We start from the raw sequence: 22,250 nt of genomic DNA, 5'->3' as shown, positions 1-22,250 counted from the left end.
TTTCCACTCTCTTGACTAAGAACATCTGACCTGAACATCACGACCAAGTTTCAAGATCACATTTTGAACAGTGTAATTACATTAGCACTACATGCTACAGTAAGCTATTATCAGCATTGACTATATCATAGCCTGCATATCTCATCCACATCATTACTGCGTGATAACTCCATCGGTAGACAACTCCTCATCAAGCCCAACCCAGTACCGGATCCAGTTGAAAATCGACTTGTGCCACAACAAACTGTTATGCCTGTTGGTAACCCAGTGACCCTCATCCGGGAAATGCAAGAAGCGCGAGGGCACACCAAGACTCTGGAGGATGTTGAAAGTTTGAAGACCCTCTCCCTGGAGGACGCGGTAATCAAGATCGTTGTGGATAACGAATTCAGGGGTGCTGGCATTGGCGAAGTGAGCAAGGGGCTCCCACATCTCGTAGTTCTCGCGGTTTTCCCAGACGGTGCCGTTGTTATCGCGCTGGATGAACCAGAGTTCGTCTGTGCCGTAGGAGGCGACTTGGTTGATTTTGCCGTCGTGGCAGACAAGGGCCTTGAATTCGCGACCGAGGGCGTGGCCTTGGATCCAATTGATCATGTAGCAGCCGAAAGAAGCGCCGGCAGCAATGGCGCGGTCCGTATCAACGTAGTCGACGTTGTCGCGGAGGTGCTCAAAGACCTGAACGAGGTCTCTGTAAGGGCTGCCACCCCAGTTTGCTTGGATCTAGACGGCGGATTAGCGCTGTTTTGAGTGGAGGATTTGAGCTTCCTACCTTGTCTGTGAAGGCCTGGCTGTAAGATGGCGATCCGGTGAACTGAGTGGTGGTCACGATGAAGCCTTGATCAGCCCACGTTCTCAGGTTCCAACGTGTACTTTTCGTTTGTTAGTATGGGTGCAAAATATATGGATTGTGCATATTATACGTACCTCCAGGTGTCACCCTGGGTAGATTGTGGACCGCCATGGATGATGAAAGCAAGTGGGTACTTCTTGGAAGGATCGAAATCAGTAGGATAGAAAACAAATGTCTGGATGTCGTCGCCATCTTCGTTTGTGACCCAGAAGTTTGACACAGATTCAGGCTTCAGGCCCTCGAGTTCGGGGTCGACCTCATTGGCAGTGAAAAGAACCTCTTTGTCCTGGCCGGGGTGTTGCTTGTACCAAATACGGCTAGTCCAACTGGCTGATGCCGATACAAAGGCACTGTCATCGGGAAGAATGCCAAATCCAGCAATCGAAGTATCGGGACCAGTGAAGTTGGTTGGCTTGAAGTCAGCCGGTGCGTCTTGGGGCACTAGCCACAGGCGGACAGAGGCATGCAACTCCGATGTAACCCATAGATCAGCATCATCATGGCTCCACTTGAGACCTGTAGGGCTGGAATCCCAGTCCTCGGCGACTGAGCGGACTTTGCTGTTGGTGCCATCGAGTTCTGCTACGTACAGCTTGTACTTGTCAGATTCGTAGTCGATTCCATCTTGTTGGGTGTATGCCAGCTTGCTGCTGTCATGTGACCATACAGGGGCACCAGATGCACCTTGAGCGGTTTCGGGAGCGGTAGTGCCTGGGCCGTTGACCGGGACTGCAACCTCGGAACCATCAAAGGGGACAACGTAAATGTAGCTAGCGGTGTAGTTTGCCTTGGGCAGGTCCGGAGACTTGGTACGGAATGCTACCAGCTTGCCGTTGGGAGATAGGTCATAGTCGCCAGGATCGCTCGAAGAGGCTTGGACGGGGCTTTCCGGACGGGTAATTGTGTAGTTCATGCCCGAGAGCAAATTGGTAAGCTTTCCATCATAGGAGTACGTGCCATTGAGACTGCTCAAGACACCGCTGAAGACCGAAACGCGTTCGGCGGTAATGTAGTAGTTCCAGTGGCGCACAAAGTTGGCATCGTACAGTTGGCCAGAGGTTTTGGGCGCGGTGACAAGCTCTGGGTTGTACGCAGAGCCGTTGTGTTCGTAAGCAAGGCAGTTGCCGACAAAGTTGATTCCGGAGTCTGTCTTTACAGCCTTGAGGCCGGATAGTGGAGCGTGCAGAGATGCAACCAGGGTTGGCTCAAAGCTGTCTTTGCTGAGATCGGCGGTGTAAAGTGTCACGCCTCCAGGGATCTGCTCGTTGGTTGAGTTGATGTAGAGGATGCTGTCGTCACTATCGCCAACCCAGACGACCTCTGAAGCAGCGCTTCCAAATGGAGCTTTCTTGACATCTCCAGTCTGGGTATCGAGGAAGTACCAAGCTGTGCTAGCCTTTTCAGTGGTCCAATTGAACTTGGTCTCTGAGAAGAGTGCTCGGTCCTATACTTTACATCAGTACAACAGGATTTTGATATTGATCGAATAACGCACGCCTTTGGGACTGAGAATGCCATTGCTTCGACGAGGAGCAGCAAGAAGTCCCCTGTCCATGTCAGTACTCTCTCGTGAGCTTATCAAGCTATACACACTCAACGTCGATGGCCCGGGCGGACTGCAACACGAGACTAGCAGCCAGAAAAGCGGTCTTCATGGCCATGACTGGTTTCTCGGCCTGACAGGTCTACGACTTTGCAGGTACAGAAGTCAGAGCGCAGAAGCATTTTGGGCACGGTAAAGCAATATATACAGCGGCATGTCGAATGGAAGACGGGGCGATTGGCAAAGCCGTTGGTAGTAAGTGGGACTATAAGACTGGCACCTTCCTCATTTGCAGTATGCCAAGGAAGCTTTCCACGCCTTGGCTTGACTTGAATTTGGCCGGAGAGCGGGCAGGCGGTGGGCTTTTTCCTCATTAACCATGGTATGGACGATAGGGGCGGAGTCGATGACGAGCTGCATGGCGGGCTATCACGACCTGCCGGATGGAGCTTGAAGGGGGACGCAAGGCCTGGCTGCAGGAACACGAGGGAATGCCAAGCTGCAGGGAGACGCGATACATGTTGGTTGCGCCTATAAGGGCGATAGCTTGAGATGCGCCAAACAAGTTGGCCAAGATGACGTGCTACGTCGTCTGCATGCAGATACACAGGTACATGGAGAAAAGCACGTAGGTAATGGGCATGGTTGAGATGCAAAACACGCGAAAAGTAAGCCATTCCACGTGCTAGGATCGCCGCTCCACATCGGTTCTGCCGCAAGCAACCTTGCGCGTGCATTAGCACGATGCCAAAGTCAGGACAGGTCGTCTATTTCCACGCTCAAGGTACTCGTCAAACAGCGGGTAGACTTAGTTGGACCAGAGTTGTGTGTGTCACCGAACGAGGTACCAGCACTAGGCATGTCAGAACACAGTCACGTGCTGTTCGCAGAGCAGCCATGCGCCGGCGTGTTTGTAAGAGCACAAGCACAGGTGCTGAAGCCGAAACACAGAGTGAGAGCGCCGAGCGGCAGATACACCACCGCGGTTAGGTTTAGGCAAAAGCATGCCGTCGAGCACATGCACAGCATGCAAGTGATGTTGGTGGAGGGTTGGTGTGTGTGTGTCTGGCGAGTTAGAGTTGGCCGTAGCTGGCCTTGAAACGAGCGATCGCCCCAGAGGCGCTAAATTTAGTTGAACGGCTGCGCCACGGTTCCGACGAGGATGGACGACGGCATGAGACGGGCATCATGGCGTTCATGAGTAAGCGGTGTCAACAGGCGTTTGACGAGGAGCAAGATGAGTAGTAGGTATCTGCACGAGCCGGGTGGGTAATCAACGGTCGGTGGTCAAGATGGAGACACGAGGAAGCTGACGAATGTAAGTAAGGAGAAGCGGGCGACGCAGTTCCGTATTTCCGAAGTTGCTAAATAAACATGCGTCCTCACGAGGGTCCAATCACGCATGGCATGCCTGTCATGAATCTCGATGGGCCCTCGGTCTCCTGCCTCGAGGTGCTTGCATAGGTACATGGACACATGGACGCACACAGGGCCGTGTCTGGAGGGACATGAGCAAAAGACGGTTTATGACGTTGCAAGTGGCTTGGTCGTCGTGATAGCAGACGGCTGCTAAGACGAGGATTCCGCCCTGCTCGGCGGAGCCTTAAGCACCACCACCATGACATGACCATTTCCACTGCGGCCTCGAGCGCCTCGAGTCAAACCCAAAGCAGTGCCTCTGCTGCTGCACCACCGTCTTATACGAAGCTAGCGCCCTGCGACCGTGGTCCGCTGTGCTTGCTGCACCCCCACTGCCACACACTGGCTTCAGGAGTCGTCTCCCTCCCAACCGCCTGGGCCGCTCCCGCCCAGCACCCACGCCTGAACTCGCCTTTCTCTTCGTACACTCGCTATCCCGCCGTTGCTGTCTTTTTTCCCTTGCCCCTGCCCTTGCGCTAGCCTCAGCTGCCGCTGCTGATCGCCCCGCGCCCGTCGCCCCTGCCAGCTCATCGACATAGCCTTCTCCGACGCCTGTTTCACTCGCACCAGGCCATCCTCGCCCGCTCCCTTGCTTGCTTTCACCACCACCACCACCGCCACCAATTCGCAGCCTGTCAGCCCTGCCTCTCCGACTCTCCCCTCGCCCAAGACCTGCGCCTCTCCACGCCCGCCCTCTCGACCGCGCCCTTGACGTCCAGCGCATACAATCGCATCACCGACACCAACCGCCCGCCCTCCTGCCCACTCCCTTGTCCGCGTTGGCCCCGGGGGATCAGACGGCTAGGCGAACATGAAGAGGGGGACGTCATGATGCACGTTAGCACACTGCGCAATGGCGCACCACGGCGACAAGACACCACCCACCTCGACGTGCCTGCTATCCAGCCCACACACACGCCACCCCGGTCCAGACGGAGATGCAGACGGTCCCTCGTGCCCGCCGTCACCACCTTGTCGCCCCTTATTCTCGTCCTCGTTCTCGCCTCTTTCCTGCCCCTCGCCAGCGCCGTATTTGTAAACTTCCGAGACTGTCTGACACGCATCTACCTCGCCGACGGCAAGCAGACGCCATATCTTCGCTTCACCCCCGAGTACGTCTGGGCAGACTTCAGTCCCGAATACCGATTGAACTTTACCGTCTACGGAAATGTCTCTGGCCAAACCCAGGTTGGCGAATACCCGCCGCTGGACGACGACAACTGGAAAGACCCAAACAAGACATTTGGCAAACTCGTCGACCTGAACGAAAACCAAAAACACTACACCACCCTCTTCTGGAACAACAAGGTCGTTTCTTACTCTGCTTACAGCGCACCCCCTGCCCGCTTTTGCCAGTCCGTTCTCAACACCAGTTGTCCCATTGCGCCTGCTTTCAATGCAAACGCCAGCCAGTATTGGACTTTACCAGCCATCACCGTTGCCCGCGATTTCAGCAGTTCGTATGCATTCTCAACATGGGCCTCGACAATGCGCATTGTCTCTGGAAACGACAACGCCACCCCGCTCGGCTGCATATCTGCCAACATCACACCGGACCTTGGCAAGAAGCTTGCAGACTCCCTTTGCTACTTCCCCGCCGCTATACTCGCCCTGGTTGGTATCGCCACCGTCTTTGCCGCTACGTGCAGTCCCTGGGGAACCTCAAACGTCTTCCGCTCCACGAGCAACTACGGTCGAGACGAAGATCTCTTGCGCTTAGTCACACCAGGTTTTGGGGATTGTCTGCAGTACATCCAGTTTATCGTCCTTGCAGGCAGTCTTAGCCTCAACTACCCAGGCTTCTTCCAGCCAGCCGTCAGCCAGGCCAGCTGGTCGCTTCTTCTCTTCAACCAAAGCTTTGTCAGCGAGGGCAGCGGCTCCCAGAGTCTCATCGATGGCATATATTTCGTCAACGGCACCTACGGTCTCACTCGTCTCGGCCAGTATGTGGGAATGACAAAAGACGAAGACATATGGGCGTGCATGGCCATCTTCCTCCTTGTCTTGATTGCCTGTGTAGTCTCACTTACTCAACTAGGATTCTTCGTCCGCTGGCTTGTGCGCTGGCTTACAAACACTCAGGACGGTGATCTGACTGGAAAGAACTGGGCGTTTACTGCTGGCAACATCGTGCGCGTCATTTTTAACTACTTTTTGCTTCCCATCATAGCGTTGTCGCTATTCCAGCTCGTTGTAGCACCGCGCTCGCCGACATCTGTCGTGGTTACCGCCGTCATCATGCTCCTCCTTGTCGCTGGTGTGGTTACATGGATCTTCTGGTTCATCTTTACCACGCGCCCCCGAGCCCACTTGTTTGATGATCTACCCACCGTCTTGACATATGGCCCTCTTTACAACACCTACTCGGACGATGCGGCACCATTCGCCTTTATTCCTGTGTTGTTGACGATTGTACGTGGCATTGCCATTGGTGCTATCCAGCCCTCGGGCATCGCCCAAATCATCGTACTTGCGATATGTGAAGTTATACTAATCTTGACCCTGCACGCCTTCCGGCCATTCCAATCGAACACGTCGATGAACGCCTACCACACTTTCTTTTCAATAATTCGACTTGTTTGTGTTTTGCTTTCGGTAGCATTCGTACCCTCTCTCGACGTTGATGAGGCACCCAAAGGCTGGATCGGATACATCATCTTGCTGCTTCATGCTATTGTTTTGATATTCGGCTTCTTCCTGAATGCTCTTCAGACCATCATCGAAGTGTCGGCAAGACTTGCCGGCGTAGGCGGGGACCAGAGAGGTGGTCTTACTGCAGTCTTTGGAAAGCGACAATTATCCAAGCGCAATCTTCATCGACATGCTCGCAGCAGTCTCAACTCGAATGCCGTCATGCTTGCCCATGATGAGAACAAGAACATCCAGCTCATGAGCAGTCGATCCCGGAGTATGTCTGCCAGTTCGGCTGTTCTTCTGAACCAGCCATACGACCGAGATAGCCAACGCGCGAGCGTAGGCTTTGACGGATTCAGCCAGGGTGACTTTGGAAACGCCAGTCCGTTCCCCGGGCAGAACGCTGTACCTTTCAACTTTCTGGGTGGTGGGTCGGGCCAAAGCTCTAGGCGACCTACCATGGGTGCAATGGATGCCGCCGATCCATACTACCGCCCTCCACGACCCAGAAAACATACTATGGACTCGATAACGGCGACCGCACCTGGGAAAGCTCCTGCCCGAAGCGCCGACATTGCTGATGCTCCATACTCGGACCAATTTGATGCGGACACGACCATGCCTTTCGAGGGTCCTTCGCGTAATTCCGGCACTCCAGCTCCGGCATATCTTCGACTGAACCGGGACGACTCTGATTCTAACCTTGACAGAAGGAACATTACCACGGACTATTCCGTAAGAGAATCGGACTTTTACTATGGTCTTCGCGGTCCTGCTTTGTCCTCACAACCAACGCGCAAGTTGAAGACTGGACCGGCGGATCCTATGGGCCCTGTTTCATCGGCTACAGGTTGGTTCAAGAGCCTGAATCTTCTTGGTGGGCGTAAGAAGGAAAAGAGCAAAGGTTTCGAAGTCGTCAGAAGCACGCGGATTCCGCCCCAAATGATGACTGTTGAAGAAGACACAACCTCACCCGAAATCACACAAGAGCCCTATCGGGACAGTCCAGAATCGCCTCCTCAGCCGAAGAATGCACCTGTAACCTCTGGTGTAGCATCAGCCGCCGTCTTGAGCGGCAACAGACGCGACTCTTCAGACAGCGAATCGGATAGCAGCGACGACGACCGGTTCGACCCGATGCATCGTGTCTCACCCACGGCGCCGGCTTTGGGTCCCATTGAGAGTTTTGGCGGAATTGAGCTTCCCAGTAGAATTGGGTCACGATCTTCCCGTATTACACAACCACCGGGGCCTCCAAGCCGTACGCCTACAATACCGCGCAAGAACTCGCGGCGAGTGGCGTCAACCGACTCTGAGCTGCTCCAAGAACAATTGCCAACGGCAATGGACGTCTCAAACTCGGCCAGTTCCAGATACCAGCATTCCCAGCAGAGCCATCACTTGATGCCAGGTGAATCTGGTGGGTTACCTATCCGTCTTCCTTTCGGGTCCAACGACCCATCACCTGAACGGACTCCTGGGCCCTCTGCTGCATCGAGCATATATCGTCACGACGGCGCCAGCGACTTGAATGCGCCAGGAGCAATTGGCACGGGTGAGCGGCCTCTGAGCACCGGCTACGTCCAGCATCACATGATGAAAGACAGTGTTCAGACCGACGGCTATGATGCTGGAAGCCATCTTGAAGCTTCGGCAGAAATTGTTGACCGCAGTCGCAGCGGTAGCACGCAACACAGCAGGCGCAGTCACAACATGTGACGGCCGCTTCTTTAGGACATTCCTTACTTGCACTTGTGGCATCAATTCTGACCTACTTTTAATACATGTCAACGCAGACCGTGCATTTACGAATCTCTTTGCTGTATAATTGCTCAAAAAAAACGGGGTTGGGGGGCGTTTGCCTTGGTTGGGCGTAAGCAGTGTGCTTTTCAGTGGCACATGCAAGTACAAAGCTATCTAGACATTTCATTTATTCATACACGCAGGACATGGAGAGCCGCTAGTTGAGCCCGCATGCACAATAGTAATTCAAAAATAATTTATCTTTCAAGCCGACGTTGCACGTACAAATGCTTTGCAGATGACCTGCAGCAGCAACGACCTTGTGGCGTTAAGGATCTGCCAGGGCTGCCCGGGGGATAGTTGTTCCGTATGAAGCTAAGGTGTGGCGTCATGTGTTGCGTGAAACCGCTAAGATAACGATAGGAGTGGCGCCTGAGGCATTCACACAGCACCCTCAGCGTGGTGCGCCCGGCCGAAACGCTCTTTGCTTTTCGTGGCTATGAATATCGCGTAGCCCGACCCAGCCTTGCTACCCTTCCTGCTTCGTCTTCATCTGGACTGCAGCAGTTGCCGCTACATGCGCCGTGTAGGACGAGTGGTTGAAGTTCCCCTGGCCGAGCCGACGCGCAAGGACCCACCTCCGCGCCTGTTCCCTCACCGCAACCCTCTGCTATTGATAGGTGAGTGAAGATGTCGACGCTTGGAGGTGTGGTGGGATGCTGACGGGAGAGAGCAGTCTTGCTACCGGCTACCTCAGCACGGTTCTAGCTAGGTAAAGGAGACGAACAAAGTGGCGGCACATTGCCGTATACCGCCCGACTTTCTCTACGTAGACACCAACCCTCCACTCTGTAATCACATGAGCAGTGGCTCTTTGGGTTGCTGTGGCGCCAGACTCACGCTCTTTGCACCTCTACAACCAGCCGTTAGATTCCTCACGCAGGCCAGATACACTTTAGATGTCTCCGAACGCTGCCCCGCGCCCGAGCGGACCTCATGCTCGCAGCTCACATGCCTACGAGAGTCATGGTGAAGGCGCGAGTAGCAATATACAAGGACAACGTGATATTCTCATGGGAAATGGCTCTCGACAGCATTCAGAGGCAGTTGTGGCGTCACACTTCCTGGCGCAAGACCCCGAAACGTGGATGGACTTTTTGAGAGACGGTACCGAAACCGACGTTAACCAGCAACCACATTCCAGCGAGCTCGACCCCGCTGCAGCCCACGAAGCTCGCGCAAACCCCTCTTCCATGCGATACACGCTCCCCAGCCGCCCCTCGCCGCGTACAGACTCGCTGTCCTCTCGCAGCTCTGACCGCAAGCGACGCCTGACAACAGCTGACTCGCCTATGAGGCGGCCATCGAGTATACGGATGCACTCTGAGACCACTGGTAACTCTAGTATGGACCCCATCGTCCTGGATTCCCCGCCTGCCTCTTTGCGAGCGCTTCCACCCACACCACCCGTCCCACCACAAGCCAACACTACGCCGGTCAGAAGGCAGAGCGATATCGTCCTGCCACCATGGCAGCCGGATAGCGATGTCACACAGTGTCCGGTGTGCAAGAGACCTTTTACATTTCTTCTTAGGAGGCATCATTGCAGGTAGGCTCACCACTCCCTTCTTTGTTGGGAGCGCTGTCCATGTCTTGACCAGTTGGGCATCCACGCCAGAATGGGCAAGAAGCTTGCAAATCGCAGGAGGAAACCTAATTTTGACAAAGCACATGCTGACGGTTGCCGACAGGAAGTGTGGAAGAGTCGTGTGCGCCACGTGTTCGCCACATCGTATCACTATACCCCGACAGTTCATCGTCCATCCCCCTTCCGAAATGGCGGCAAACTTCATTGATCTGACCGGGGATGATGAGAATGCCATGTCGGCTTTCGGCCCGTTCCGCAACCCAGCGCTAGGCGGAGGCGAGGAAGTCCGCGTTTGCAATCCATGTGTACCTGATCCCAATTTTAGCCCACCGCCGCAGTATCAACCCTCTGGCCGCGACCCGAGGTATCCATTGCAATTTGCCCCGTCTCCCAGGTCGCCCCACGCCCCACCAACGCACCCACGCGCTCATCGATCTGCATCAAGTGCGCATGATGCGTCACGGTTTGTGAATCCAGGACATGCTTATGTTAATCGCGAGGCTCCGATCGACAACAGCCAGAATAGGCGAGTGAGTTACCACGGCAGCTCAAACATCGGAGAGCGAAGACTACCTCCTCTCCCACCCTCTGCTACTCAACAGCAACATCCGCACCATCGCGCGCCACTCATTTCGCAGACGTTGTCAAGTAACCGCCCTCGTCACCGGTCAACCTTTGGGGCCGCATCATTTGCAGGATCGCCGTTTGGACAAGCCACTTCCACTGCAATCCCCCAACCGCTACATCCTTATCACGCACAGCTACCTCAGCCTCGACGTCAGATCGCTGAGGAAGACGAATGTCCTATTTGCGGGGACGAGCTCCCCCCCAAGGGATCTGATGGTGATGAGACGGACCGTACCCGACACATTGAAGAGTGTATCGCCTTACATTCAGCTTCTCCTGGTCCCAAGGCAATACCTGCACCACAGACATCTGCAAGTCTGCCTACTCAGCGTACCCGTGGTATGAGCAGTGCGGGAAATGGCGAAGGATCTAGCAATAGAATGAGCCATGCTGCGCGCGGCATGTTCCCCTATATTGCAACTGAGAAGGACTGTGTGGATGATGAGGGGGCGCAAGCAGAATGCACGATTTGTCTGGAAGACTTTGAGGCGGGAGATCGCATGGCGAGGTTAGTTTGTTGGTGCAAATTTCATGAGGTATGTTCTTTTATTGGATATTAGATACAGGGTGGAGAATGGTTACTAACAAAGGGCAGTCATGCATCAAAGAGTGGTGGAACAAAAAGGGCCGAGGAGCATGTCCTACGCATCAGTTGCAGGAATAACGACCTTACCGGGGCTCCTAAGCATCATTCCTTATTTTCTTCTTCCAGACGCTACATCGAATCGCCAGCATGACAGTCTCTTGGTTATAAGACCATTCGGTCAGGACATCCTTGGTTTTCACAGCACTCTCGCCCTCTTGTCCCCTTTCTTTTCACTACATCATTCGTCGTTGGCGTTATTTGCCTCAGGTATACCCTCTTGTCCCTCCTTTAGCGTTTCTTTTTTCCAGTCATTTTGTCATTTTTCTGAAGGGAGCGTCTATCATCGATAATTGATATTGTTTAGCATAGAGGTACTCATCAAGGAGGGGGGAGTGTGGTGATGGCATTGCTATGGACATGGGTTTAGACTCCGCTTTGGCGTAATGATTATTAGTGAAGTGCATTGTTCAACTGTAACGAGCTCCATGCATCCGGTACGTTGTATGGCAACTGGCTTGATCGGGCAAGTTGCTCACGGCGCCAAGATTTCACCAACAAAACCCCATTTCGTATCGTCACCTATCCCAACACAACTGCAATACCATGCGGGAAAGCTTCATCATTTCTAGGCAATCCTCGCCCGCGAACCCGTGGCTCGCATATGGGCTCTATTATGGCAGGTAATAAGTCACATGCGCCCAGATAAATCACTTCGGGAGATTGCACAGCCCTTCAAATCGTTCTCTCTGCGGCGCAGTTGACCTGGCGCGTCTAGGTCACTTCGTTCTATAAGACTAAATGCCTGCGCATGTTTCAAATCAAATTCGCTCTTCAAGAGTCCAGTTTCTTCCAATTGGCAATCCACCCCCTACTCGAGCATGAGATTCCTACATGATACAAGCGCGTTACTGTGCCTCCTTGGCGCATCGACCTTCGTCCATGCTGCTGACCTGCCGGGCACTGTTCAACTCGATGTTGTTTTTCCAAGAGACGACACCATTTACAAGCCTGTATACCCCTTTCCCGTCGTGTTCGGCCTCACCAATGGCTCTGTGGCGTGGCCTTACAGTCCTCATTGGAGCTGGGACATCATCGCACTTGACAGAGATCAAAATATGGACATCATTATCGCAAACGGAGATTGGGTCACTGGGGTTTCAGCCCTCAATAAGTCGGCTCCGCCCCAAGACACGCACCTCATCATTGATCTAGTCATTTAAATCCTCAATACCACATCCCGAAAACTACTTATGCGCTATACTTTCGGTATCAGAAAATCCTGCAACGAATCCACTGGCGAGATTTCACCTGATCCCGACCCCAGTGTCATCTCTCATGGCTTTGTCAAATTCGGCCTGGACCCTGAAAACGGTGATATACGTACCTGATCTTACCAATGTGGGTTCATGTGCCACCCCAGTCGCCTCTATGCGCATAGAGAAAGAGATAATCAGCTCCACAGGGCCGTATCCCATCCTGGCACTTGGAATGCAACCCACAAATTCCTGTGCTATTCCACTGAACAACACGCTTGCCGATCAGGTTGCTGAACTTATGCTCCAAGAGACTCAATGTCCAGACCAAAACTGGCCGAATGTAACGGGACTTGTGCGAGAATGCCGGCCAGACTTGTCGGGGGATACCAGGCTTAGGGGTAATGGGATGCTTTTGTTTTATGTGACTGTCTTTGCGGGCTTCGTCATCTTCTCGCTCATGTAATTATACCTGTTCTGATACTGCAGTTCCTTACCGTATACTGTAATCATAGAGTAACGTTAATACTTGACCATTTTCAACCGTAAGAGATCAACTGTTGTACCATAGTGAAAGGGCTTATTTTGGATTATCTTCCATACAATTCTCATATTGCATCCGCTTGTTTGGGTGATGGTATCCCGTGGATGTGATACTACAGGAAAGCTTATGGACCTGGTCTATTCTGATTTGTGCTCGTGCACACCAAGGTTACGATTAGCCCTATATGCAGTCACCAGTATTTTTTTTATGGAAAAGGAACATTCGGTGGGTAGGCAATATACTGGCAAAGAGCATGAGACTGTCTAATTTGATTTACCATATTGTATCCAAAACACCATTGCTTTCACATCAGTACCAAAAAAAACATTACGAATACAACATTTGAACTGAGTGGGAAAAAAACCGTAACCTTCCGGATATCAAATCAAGTTCACTCCCGCATCTCCACAAGAATAGCCTCAAGCTGCTCCTTCTTCCAATCCTGCGAAATACTATAATGCGTATCATCCTCCTCCAACCTCAACACAACCTTCCCCCCAGCACCCTCCCGCCTCGCCGCAGTCTCAATCCCAATATTCGGCGGAATAAAAACATCATCTTTACCATACCACAGCTTAACCGGTAACTCCCTTCTAATATCTTCAATCTTGAATCCCCACCCCCGACACACCACCCTCCCATCCAGCGCCACACCCCCGAATCCCTGCCTCTGCGACTCGCGACCCGCCCTAAGCGCCACTTTCAAAAACGCCTCATCACTCAGAATGCGTCGATTCTTTGTATTCTCAATCGAAGCAAGACGCTCAGGCTGCATCATCTTCTCGAGCTTGTCCTCATCACTCAGCTCCATGCGACCAAAAACATCGAGCCTGAAGAACATTTCTAGTAAAAACTCCGGGGCGAAGCGCCAGCCGTAGGGGAAACTAATCCAGTGTACCATGTCGGCTTTCCACATACTCATGTCCGGGGGTCCCAGGCCGCAGATTACAGAGACGCATTTTAGGTGGGTGGCGGGGAGGGCGAAGGCGCAGGCGAGGGCGTAGGGGCCGCCGCCCGATACGCCCAGTACGGAGTACGACGTTAAGCCGAGGTGCTGGGTCAGGTTTTCGACGTCTTTGGGCCAGGAGAGAAGGGTCCGGGATGCTTGGGGGGAGCTGAGACCTATGCCGGGTCGGTCGATGGCGATGATCCTGGCGTTGAGGGTGATGGCGAGGTCGTGGTAGGAGGAGGCTTCGAGACGGGAGCCGGGCAAGCCATGTTGGTAGAGAATTGCGTGGCCGGTTGGCGAGCCGTATTCTGCGTATCCTAGCTTGCGTCCGTCGGGGAGAATGCAGGTTTTGGAGCTGTTGTCGTCGAGATTGTAGGAGGATGGAGGATGATTTTGGGGGTTGAGACTTGGGTCCGGTTTGTTTTCGTGCGACTCCATAACCAAGTGATTTTTATCTTGGGAACTGAGTTTTAGAGGGCAGCTGAATTATATCTTATCGAATGGTGGGATATTTCTGATTTTGGGGACAGATGCTGGGGTTTTTGAACCACTTTGAACGTCGTGTTCGGCAAGTCGGTTGGCCGATGTAAGGCGTCCGTAATACCACTCTCTCCGGTCCATCCCGCCGAACAACTCGTGACTAGCAAGGCAGCAGCATACATGTTTCGAAATATCGCGTGAGGGTAAACAGACTGTAAGGTTAGTAGCTGTATGTTCCAACCGATCGGTGAATTACAAAACGAATGCAGCAACCAAACGGTCAGAGCAGTAGACATTCAAAGCGGCCATAGTTCTGTGGGGTGATATTTTGGCTTGGTGGGACTCGTTGCATATATCAATCACATTCGCCAACCCATCAGTCGTCTTCAAGGTGTGTCTGTAGTACAGCACATATCGTTGTTGTCGTTTGAACGTTTCTTTAAGATCCCCAACGGGGGGCGACTAAACCCAAAGGAGATACCAAGGTTCTGCGCGATAGAATCCTCGAGCTTGCGAAGAGTGTGTTCTGGATTTGGTGAACTCTTTGTGTACATTCCATCTCCGTAGTCAGTACTTGGCCGCATTTACCTCTCCCTTACACGAAGTATAATAGCAGAATTTACAACATTCGTCCACGGGTGCAGCTCAGCCAGCATTTCCAGTCCAATCGCTTGCAAGTCCTCTGAGAGTTGTAGGATCTAATTTCGGCCCAGTCAGCAAATAGATATCCAGAACAATTGTTTTGCGCGCATTGTTGATTGCAAAGGGACATCCTTCCATATGTCCAAAAAGAAAAGGGTGACGATAACTTACGGGATAAAGCACACTCCTCATCCCCCTCGCGCTCCTCGCCACAACCAAACATCCCGGCTGTAACCTCGCAGCCAAATCCCTCAGAATCTCCAACTTAGATCGCGTATCAGTTCCCACGAGCGCAGCCAAGAACACAACTTGTGACTTCGTCCATGAAACCTCGGCCCCAGGATCTTCCTGTGTGATATCTTCGTTCGTAAAACTCATGCGTTTCGAGAACCCAAGTTTAGTGCATAGAGCGGCGCTGAGACGTAGGGCAGTGTCGTCACGGTCGATGTTGTGAATGTGTGCGGTGGGATATTGGGATAGAAAGCATAGGGATGTCAGAGGTAGAGGGCCTGAGCCGATGAAGGCAATGGAGGTTGGTGGGGAGGAGGCGAAGGCGTTGATGAGGGAGGCTTCCAGGCGGGAGAGGTCAACGTAGTTGTCGTAGTAAGGGAATGATTGGAGGATGGCAGTCGAGGCCGCTTCTTGGCTAGTGTCTTTGCGGAGATATTAGTATTTTTCTTTTCTCTCTAGGGGAAAGTTTTGCATGATGGTGACATACCCAGTTCTCTTAACATTCGCTCTGCGTGGAACTTTTCTAGCTCCCCCTCGGCCTCGGAACATATTGGACGTAACTTGTCACAGAGCTGCTCTACACCCGCTATGTTGAAGAAGTAGGTGGTGAATTCGGTGCTATAAGGCACCACACATAGATTCACCAGACGTGTCAAGAGGGTGTTGACTGAGTGTGAGGGCGCTAATGACGACAGCTCACTGAGCCTGGAGTGAATATCTCTTATCTCAGCTACTAGCTGGTGTGCTGCTGCGCTCGTTCCATTTGGAGTGACAGGTGGGGTAACTGTGAGGGTCTTGGCCAAGGGCGTTGGCTTGGATACATGGGTAGTTGAGGGAAGTCGAGTGGTCGTCATATTGAATGTTCAACAAGGTGCTTTCTTGGTAGTATCCTTTTATTGGTAATGTGTAAGATAGGAGTCAAAATTGCAGCAGTGGTCAAAATAGCAAATGTCTTATGTATCAAAGACATCGCGATCCACCATTAGGCATCAAGTTTCAAGAGTGAGGCGCGTGGGGTGCGTGGGTGAAAGCTAGCAAACTCTTTCTGATGTAAACCACTTGGTCAAAATAATAAGCATCAATCTAGTGGCGCTGGTTGGTCAAGCACACATGAGTACCATGCTGGTCATGTGAGAGTTTCAGGTTAGACCAAGGGAATTCGGCGATAAAATACGAATACGTGGGGTTTATTGTGCATTGAACATAAGTGTTTGCAGCAGGGCTGCAGAGTTTGACCTTGAAAGCGGGGAAATATTGCATTCTGCAGCTCCGATACCTACGTGAAACCAAATCAGATACCACTGCTTGCTTCTAGAGTTGGTCTAGAACAGAAGTAAAGGCGATCGTTACGTGGGAGATCATAAGAGCCGCCAGAGCCGCCAGAAACACCGAGCAATTTGATACGTTGGGACAACCCGAGCATGTCATTCGAGACGTGGGGGTGGAGAGATTCGCGGGCGGGTGTTGTTTTTTGGTGCATTTAACGGGGAACTTGTCCGTCGCTGGGCCTTTGGTAGACCAGTTTCCCGCCAACCCACGTTTCCCTTACTGTTGCCTTCCGTAATGATTCAAAATCCATTCTCTCCAAGTCCTCATCGACAACAATCCAGTCGGCGTACGCCCCCACTTCGATGACACCAGCTTTGCCTTCTAGAAATGCGGCGTATGCAGGGTTAACGGTAAAACCCTTCAGTGCTTGTTCGAAATTGAGTCTTTCTTCAGGATACCAACCAGTCTTGCCGCCGTCCGCATCTAGACCTGTTCTTGGGCTCCGTCGCGTGGTGGCCGCGTATATACCCTCAAAGATGCTGGCAGGCTCAACTGGAAAATCACTGCCTAGAACCAGCCCCTGAGATACCATTGAACGCATACGATATGCAGAGTCGCTTGTACGCTGGCGGCCAAGCCTAGTTTCCGCATACTCCATGTCTGAGGTTGCGTGTGTAGGTTGTATAAAGGGGATGATACCAAGCTCTTTAACTCGGACCTGATCATCCGGGTGGATGATTTGGAAATGTTCAATCCGGAAACGACGTTGTGATTGGCATTCGTGGGGAGTAACATCGGGGCACACCTTTTTCAAGGCAGCCTCAAAAGCGTCAATGGCGAGCCTGTTCGCAAGGTCCCCTATGGCATGAATGTTGACTTGGTATCCCTGCTCGGCCCACTTGAGCGTGACTTCTGACAATGCGGTTGCATTGACAAGGAGCGAGCCCGATGACGTGGGTTTGTCGCTATAAGGTTCGAGCATTGCGCTGCCCCAGCTGCCCAGTGCCCCATCTTTGTCATGTCAGCACTTCTCTTAGATAGGCAACAACTATTACATACCTGCGAAGAGTTTCACACTCTTGACTTGGAATTTTCCGTTTGGCATGCTAATCTTCTCCACCGCCTCCGGACAAAAGGTGTTTCTAGTGTCGCATTCAATCATGGCATTCACCCTAACAGTCCAGTCTTCGTCATTTGCGAGCTTCTCGTATAGCTTCAGGTCTCGTGGAACAACTCCAGCATCGTGCATCCCCACAATACCATACTGGTTCAAGTTGGCCATCGCAGCTTTGATGAACTTAGTCTTCCGCGCTGCGTCGGGCTTGGGATAGTGTTCCAGAACAATGTCCATGGCATTGTCGCAGAACACGCCCTTCTCAGGTATCTCACCGCCAGGCACATCTGGCAGTGGCAAGGGAAGAAGGTCGAGTACCTTTTCAGAAACCCAGATGCAATGAACATCCACCCGGTCCAGCATTATATAGAGGTCTTTGAAGTCTTTAGATATTTCTAGATCTGACTACCGTTATGTCAGCAAGCAATTTCGGCAATCACGGCATCAAACAAGAATCCTGCGACGAGTACGCATAGTGTCTAGCAAAAGCAATCGCGATATATGACCATTGTGATTGTTCCATCACGAATGATTTTGTGCGACACCATGGAATTCGACGCATACTTTTGTTTAGGGGTGATTGGCTCATCAAGGTATTGGTAACACGTACTGAGGTTGGCCACTGTCCGAAATGCGCCTGATCCCAGCCTACGCCCCTCAGCCACTGATCGCTTGTGCCCTCATCGGGACGGCCCGCTTTGTACTCAAGTAGCCTTTCCTGGACTTCAGCCATTGAGCTTGCACCAAATAAGCTCACAGAGTCTAGAGACTCTCCAAACTGTATTAGATGGCCGTGCCCGTCCCACAAGCCTGGGTACACGTATCCAGTACGCGCCTCCTTGACTTCATCGGAAGAAGCATCACCGGCGAAGACACTTGAGAAAAGACCGTCGTTGACTGTAAAACAATCTAGGTGTAATCGCTCCGGAGACAAGGTTTTGACAGACTTATAGCAATGAGTCGTGACGCGCAAGTTTGGGAGTCGATCACCAATGAAAGCCGGTAGTCCAAGCTGATAGATGAGGGCCACCAACACTACCGGGATGGACAGCCAGAAATAGACGCCTGTGGAGGGCATTGTAGCTCTTCAACGCCCGACTGGCAACGGCTGAGAGTTGAAAGGCATAAAATGCGTGAGTAGCATCGGGGAATTTTGTGGATTGGGGTGGGTAAGCGAGCACCAATGACGCATGGGCGGGCGGAGCTGTTCCTGGTCTATCTGCATTGGTCGATTTCCATGTACTAGACTGTTCGCTTGGTCTTCTAGGCGGCGCTGTAGAATCTAGACACATGGCACTGCCAGTTGGGTTGCGAAATGGTGGCGAGAATGGAGCGCTTGGGTGGGGATTTGGACACGCACTTGCACATGCACCCAGGCGGCTCTTGGCGTGTGTCTCGCCGGCTCCTTCACCCGCCCCCCGTGGTGGAGGCGATAACCAGCCATCTCACTTTGCATACAGCGGATCCGTCGTCACTCGCGTAGGTTGTTAGTCAAGCACTTTCGCTCTGTGCTTTAGGATCCGCACGCACCGGATTTTCAGGATTCTTGGCGAACAGAAAGGGCGGTGAGCGTCACCATCGAATTCGCATTCTCATGATTGCCTGTTGCAACGACCGCTCAAGGTCAATCGCCCCCCTTCTGGGTGAGGCTCATGCGTCCGCTCCACCGTGGCTTGTGTAGAGATTGGATGAAAGTAGTCGACCACTCAACAGAAGGCTGGGCCTGCAGCAAAGTTGGGTGGGGGCCAAGAAAGCAATCACTATTGCTAGGCGACATAAGCTTCACGACCTCGGTCTTTACCATCTGCCTTCTCGAGGCCACATCACATAGCGACAGGTCAGGCAGATGGCTGAGACAGAACTCGAGGTGCTGAAACAGCAGCTGGAGTCGCTGCAGCGCTCGCATGACGCCTTGCTAAACAGTCTCTCGACTAATGATATCTTCAAACCATCCGATGCTACCCACCTGCGTCGCAGCTCCACCCGGCTCGGTGGCGACACCGTCTTTGCCGATACATCAACACTTTCAGACGACAGCGACGACGACGAAGATGATTTCTTCGTCCAGGCCGAGCTCCCGGCCCACTCGTTCGACCATGAGCACCTCCGCGATCATCTCAAGAATCACTCCTGGGGCTTGCACGGCAGAGAGATATTAGCACCCATCCTCTCTGATCCTGTAAAACTTTCCAAACAGCCTCACCTATTTCAACAAGATGGAAATCCAGAAGATCGCAGCCATTACTCTCATTTTCAAGTCTACAGCGTCGGCCAGAATGGTGTCCCGAAACTAATCGAGGCTGCTAGTCCCGATAACGACATGTCCAATGCACATCAAATCTGGGAATCACTCAAGGAAATCCACAAACATGATGACGAAGTTGTGGTAGGGCGCATCACGATTGCGCGCGAACCTTCGCCCATTCTATTCGGCGCCCTACACCTAACTCTGCACAAAGCCTTCGATATGGACGAGCTTTTCCAAAAACTCGTTGAGACGGACGCGTCTTCTGCGCATATGTTCAGGGCTTTTGACGAGGACCCTAAGCACCAAAACACTTTCTTCTTCAATTTTGAGTATTACACAATTGTTGGAGAGGAGTGCAAACCGATGCAATGGCAGCTCGCTGACAAGACAAGTGGTGATTCCGAACACCACATTCCCTTGGCCCGATGCAGCGCCATCGTTGCGCTAGTCCTTCATGATGAGAACCCTCGCCGCATCCGTAATCGGGCAAGACGTGCCAAAACCCGTTTCGGATGGGTCCATGACATCTGGTCACCGTACCAAGTCCTCCAATTGGAGTGTTTTCCCGACTGGAAATCACAGCCAACGCAAGGAACCCCCTATACGTTTGAGAGTGGTCACAAGTTTCTCAACGGCGCGGAGGCTTTTCTGCATTCTCTTTTGACAGAGTACCGAGATGCGAGAAAGAGATACGACGAGATATACAAGCGCATCACCGAGCTCGTTACTCCCCCGCTAGGCTTCTTGTTTGACGAGAAACTGCGGCAAAATCGGCTTTTCGAAGATAAGGATTTTACCTGGACACGCCGGTATTTCTACGCCCACCAGACCCTGGGCAGTGTCAACAATAGCATCAAATCCATGATCGATGCTTTTGAAGATACCTTTACTGAAGATATCTGGGAGGGAAGGAATAAGATGTTGTGGCCGCTGTTTGAAGAATCTCCGCGGAACGAACATTGGAGACGTCGCCTGCGCTTACTAAGATTGCAGTTTGAGCGAGAAATGAAGGAGCTCCGGACAATCATAGCAGAGAATAATGAAAGAAGACATGAAATTGAGACGCTGCAGGAACAACTCTTCTCAGGTACGAGTATCCAAGAGTCCCGGAAGTCTGTGGAATTAGCAGATGTTACCGTGCACCAAGGCTACAACATCAAAGTCCTTACCATTGTCAACTTGTTCTTCATGGTAAGTCTAGAAAAGCATCAGGGTGTAGAGTGTGTTAAAATAGCAAAGAAAGCTTACTGACATCCCTGACAGCCCCTTACTTTTGTCACCTCCATTTTCGGCATGACAAACATGCCTGAGAAAGCGGGTTTCACAAACTTTGCAGTGGTCCTCGTCGCCATTTGCATACCCTTCTTCAGTATCATCGGTTTTCTTTCCACCAAATATGGCTACAGCATCTGGGCGCAAAAGACCAAAGAGCTCTGGCGCTTCATCTCACCCAAAAAGGACAAAAAGAAACTCCCAGACGATGAGAACGTACCTCCACGCGGTCATGTCAATCGTACGCTGTCTACACAAGAGGCTATGCGCACGAGGTTGGGTGCAAATTATGCAGTACCAAGGAGATTGTCGGGTGGAAGACCACAGCCTAGCCACCCTAATATTCAACGCATGGTACAAAGAATGGGCGAAGGGCGACAGAGCGGACTGATGCGGATGGGGACTTTGGTCGACGATGAGAGCCAAGAGTCAGAAAAGGTAGAGCCTGGTATAAAGAGGGGGAACACGATGATTGAGATTCGCGAACCATGATCTTGCCGTCTGTCACCGTCTCTTGTGTAGTAGCGAATACGGCCGCCTCCAACGCCAGAACCAGCACCGTGGTAGCGAACCTACATAAACTTTTGGAGTCGCCTCACCACTACGACTTTGGGCTAGGGCACTATTTGTCGGGCTGCCCTCTATTTTTTTTCATTCACATGATGCGATGTTGATGCCTAAATGATTAACACGGCTCTTATAGAAACGACCTAATGTTCACGAAGATACGAGGTAGATGCTATATGCAAATATTTATACTTATCACGCGCAAAATCTGCTACAACATATATGACGATAATAACGGTCTTTTCTGGTTCACGTATCAACAACCCCTTAATATTAACCCGTCTCTGTTATCGCATGCGCCATTTACTTCTTCATTGGACCATGTTCCCCTGGGTAGTAAGCCGCCACTCGGAATACTGCTGACTGCTGCGAATAACCTTAAATAATAAAGAAAGTTTACAGCCACCGGGTTACAGGTCGAATACGCGATACGGTGTCGGCGTTCTACTCCGAGCCCGGTCCGGCTTAAGTGATAGTCGGCGCTTTGACAGTGTTACAAAGCCAAGGAAGAATTCCTATACTAGGCAGATGTGGCTATTAGGGACCAACATGGTGTAGCGAACCTAGTTACATAGTCTCCCACCAAACCCCCATCGTATTCGCTTCTCTGTATGTCACTACAACTACAGTC

At 52.1% G+C, this 22,250-nt stretch overlaps 8 protein-coding genes across 8 annotated transcripts; 4 read left to right on the top strand and 4 right to left on the bottom strand.

Moving 5' to 3' along the window:
• Positions 1-153: 153 nt before the first annotated feature.
• On the bottom strand, positions 154-2,511 carry COCVIDRAFT_21419 (hypothetical protein; the record flags this gene model as incomplete). The annotated part of the gene is made up of 5 exons (XM_014707031.1): positions 154-720; positions 770-869; positions 925-2,294; positions 2,346-2,397; positions 2,444-2,511. The coding sequence occupies 5 exons, from the start codon at positions 2,509-2,511 to the stop codon at positions 154-156; spliced, it is 2,157 nt and encodes a 718-aa protein (XP_014562517.1).
• Positions 2,512-4,640: 2,129 nt separating this feature from the next.
• Positions 4,641-8,165, top strand: COCVIDRAFT_21418 (hypothetical protein; the record flags this gene model as incomplete). The annotated part of the gene is made up of 1 exon (XM_014707030.1): positions 4,641-8,165. The coding sequence occupies one exon, from the start codon at positions 4,641-4,643 to the stop codon at positions 8,163-8,165; it is 3,525 nt and encodes a 1,174-aa protein (XP_014562516.1).
• Positions 8,166-9,148: 983 nt separating this feature from the next.
• COCVIDRAFT_10880 (hypothetical protein) lies at positions 9,149-11,049 on the top strand (the record flags this gene model as incomplete). The annotated part of the gene is made up of 3 exons (XM_014706968.1): positions 9,149-9,798; positions 9,851-10,972; positions 11,031-11,049. The coding sequence occupies 3 exons, from the start codon at positions 9,149-9,151 to the stop codon at positions 11,047-11,049; spliced, it is 1,791 nt and encodes a 596-aa protein (XP_014562454.1).
• Positions 11,050-11,569: 520 nt separating this feature from the next.
• Positions 11,570-11,734, top strand: COCVIDRAFT_83338 (hypothetical protein; the record flags this gene model as incomplete). The annotated part of the gene is made up of 1 exon (XM_014707177.1): positions 11,570-11,734. A coding segment is annotated over one exon (165 nt), but the record flags the coding sequence as incomplete, so codon positions are not given.
• Positions 11,735-13,238: 1,504 nt separating this feature from the next.
• COCVIDRAFT_32422 (hypothetical protein) lies at positions 13,239-14,585 on the bottom strand (the record flags this gene model as incomplete). The annotated part of the gene is made up of 2 exons (XM_014707100.1): positions 13,239-14,228; positions 14,580-14,585. 2 exons carry the CDS (start codon positions 14,583-14,585, stop codon positions 13,239-13,241), a joined length of 996 nt encoding a protein of 331 aa, XP_014562586.1.
• Positions 14,586-14,860: 275 nt separating this feature from the next.
• COCVIDRAFT_21415 (hypothetical protein) lies at positions 14,861-16,003 on the bottom strand (the record flags this gene model as incomplete). Its single annotated transcript, XM_014707029.1, has 3 exons — positions 14,861-14,974; positions 15,090-15,571; positions 15,637-16,003. The coding sequence occupies 3 exons, from the start codon at positions 16,001-16,003 to the stop codon at positions 14,861-14,863; spliced, it is 963 nt and encodes a 320-aa protein (XP_014562515.1).
• A 626-nt stretch (positions 16,004-16,629) lies between these two features.
• COCVIDRAFT_83632 (hypothetical protein) lies at positions 16,630-18,610 on the bottom strand (the record flags this gene model as incomplete). The annotated part of the gene is made up of 3 exons (XM_014707176.1): positions 16,630-17,429; positions 17,478-17,937; positions 18,143-18,610. 3 exons carry the CDS (start codon positions 18,608-18,610, stop codon positions 16,630-16,632), a joined length of 1,728 nt encoding a protein of 575 aa, XP_014562662.1.
• A 768-nt stretch (positions 18,611-19,378) lies between these two features.
• On the top strand, positions 19,379-21,544 carry COCVIDRAFT_21413 (hypothetical protein; the record flags this gene model as incomplete). The annotated part of the gene is made up of 2 exons (XM_014707028.1): positions 19,379-20,971; positions 21,044-21,544. The coding sequence occupies 2 exons, from the start codon at positions 19,379-19,381 to the stop codon at positions 21,542-21,544; spliced, it is 2,094 nt and encodes a 697-aa protein (XP_014562514.1).
• Positions 21,545-22,250: the final 706 nt, after the last annotated feature.

Source organism: Bipolaris victoriae, assembly GCF_000527765.1.
Source record: "Bipolaris victoriae FI3 unplaced genomic scaffold scaffold_0, whole genome shotgun sequence".
Taxonomy (NCBI): Eukaryota; Fungi; Ascomycota; class Dothideomycetes; order Pleosporales; family Pleosporaceae; genus Bipolaris; species Bipolaris victoriae.
This window is presented reverse-complemented; position numbering and strand designations above follow the sequence as displayed.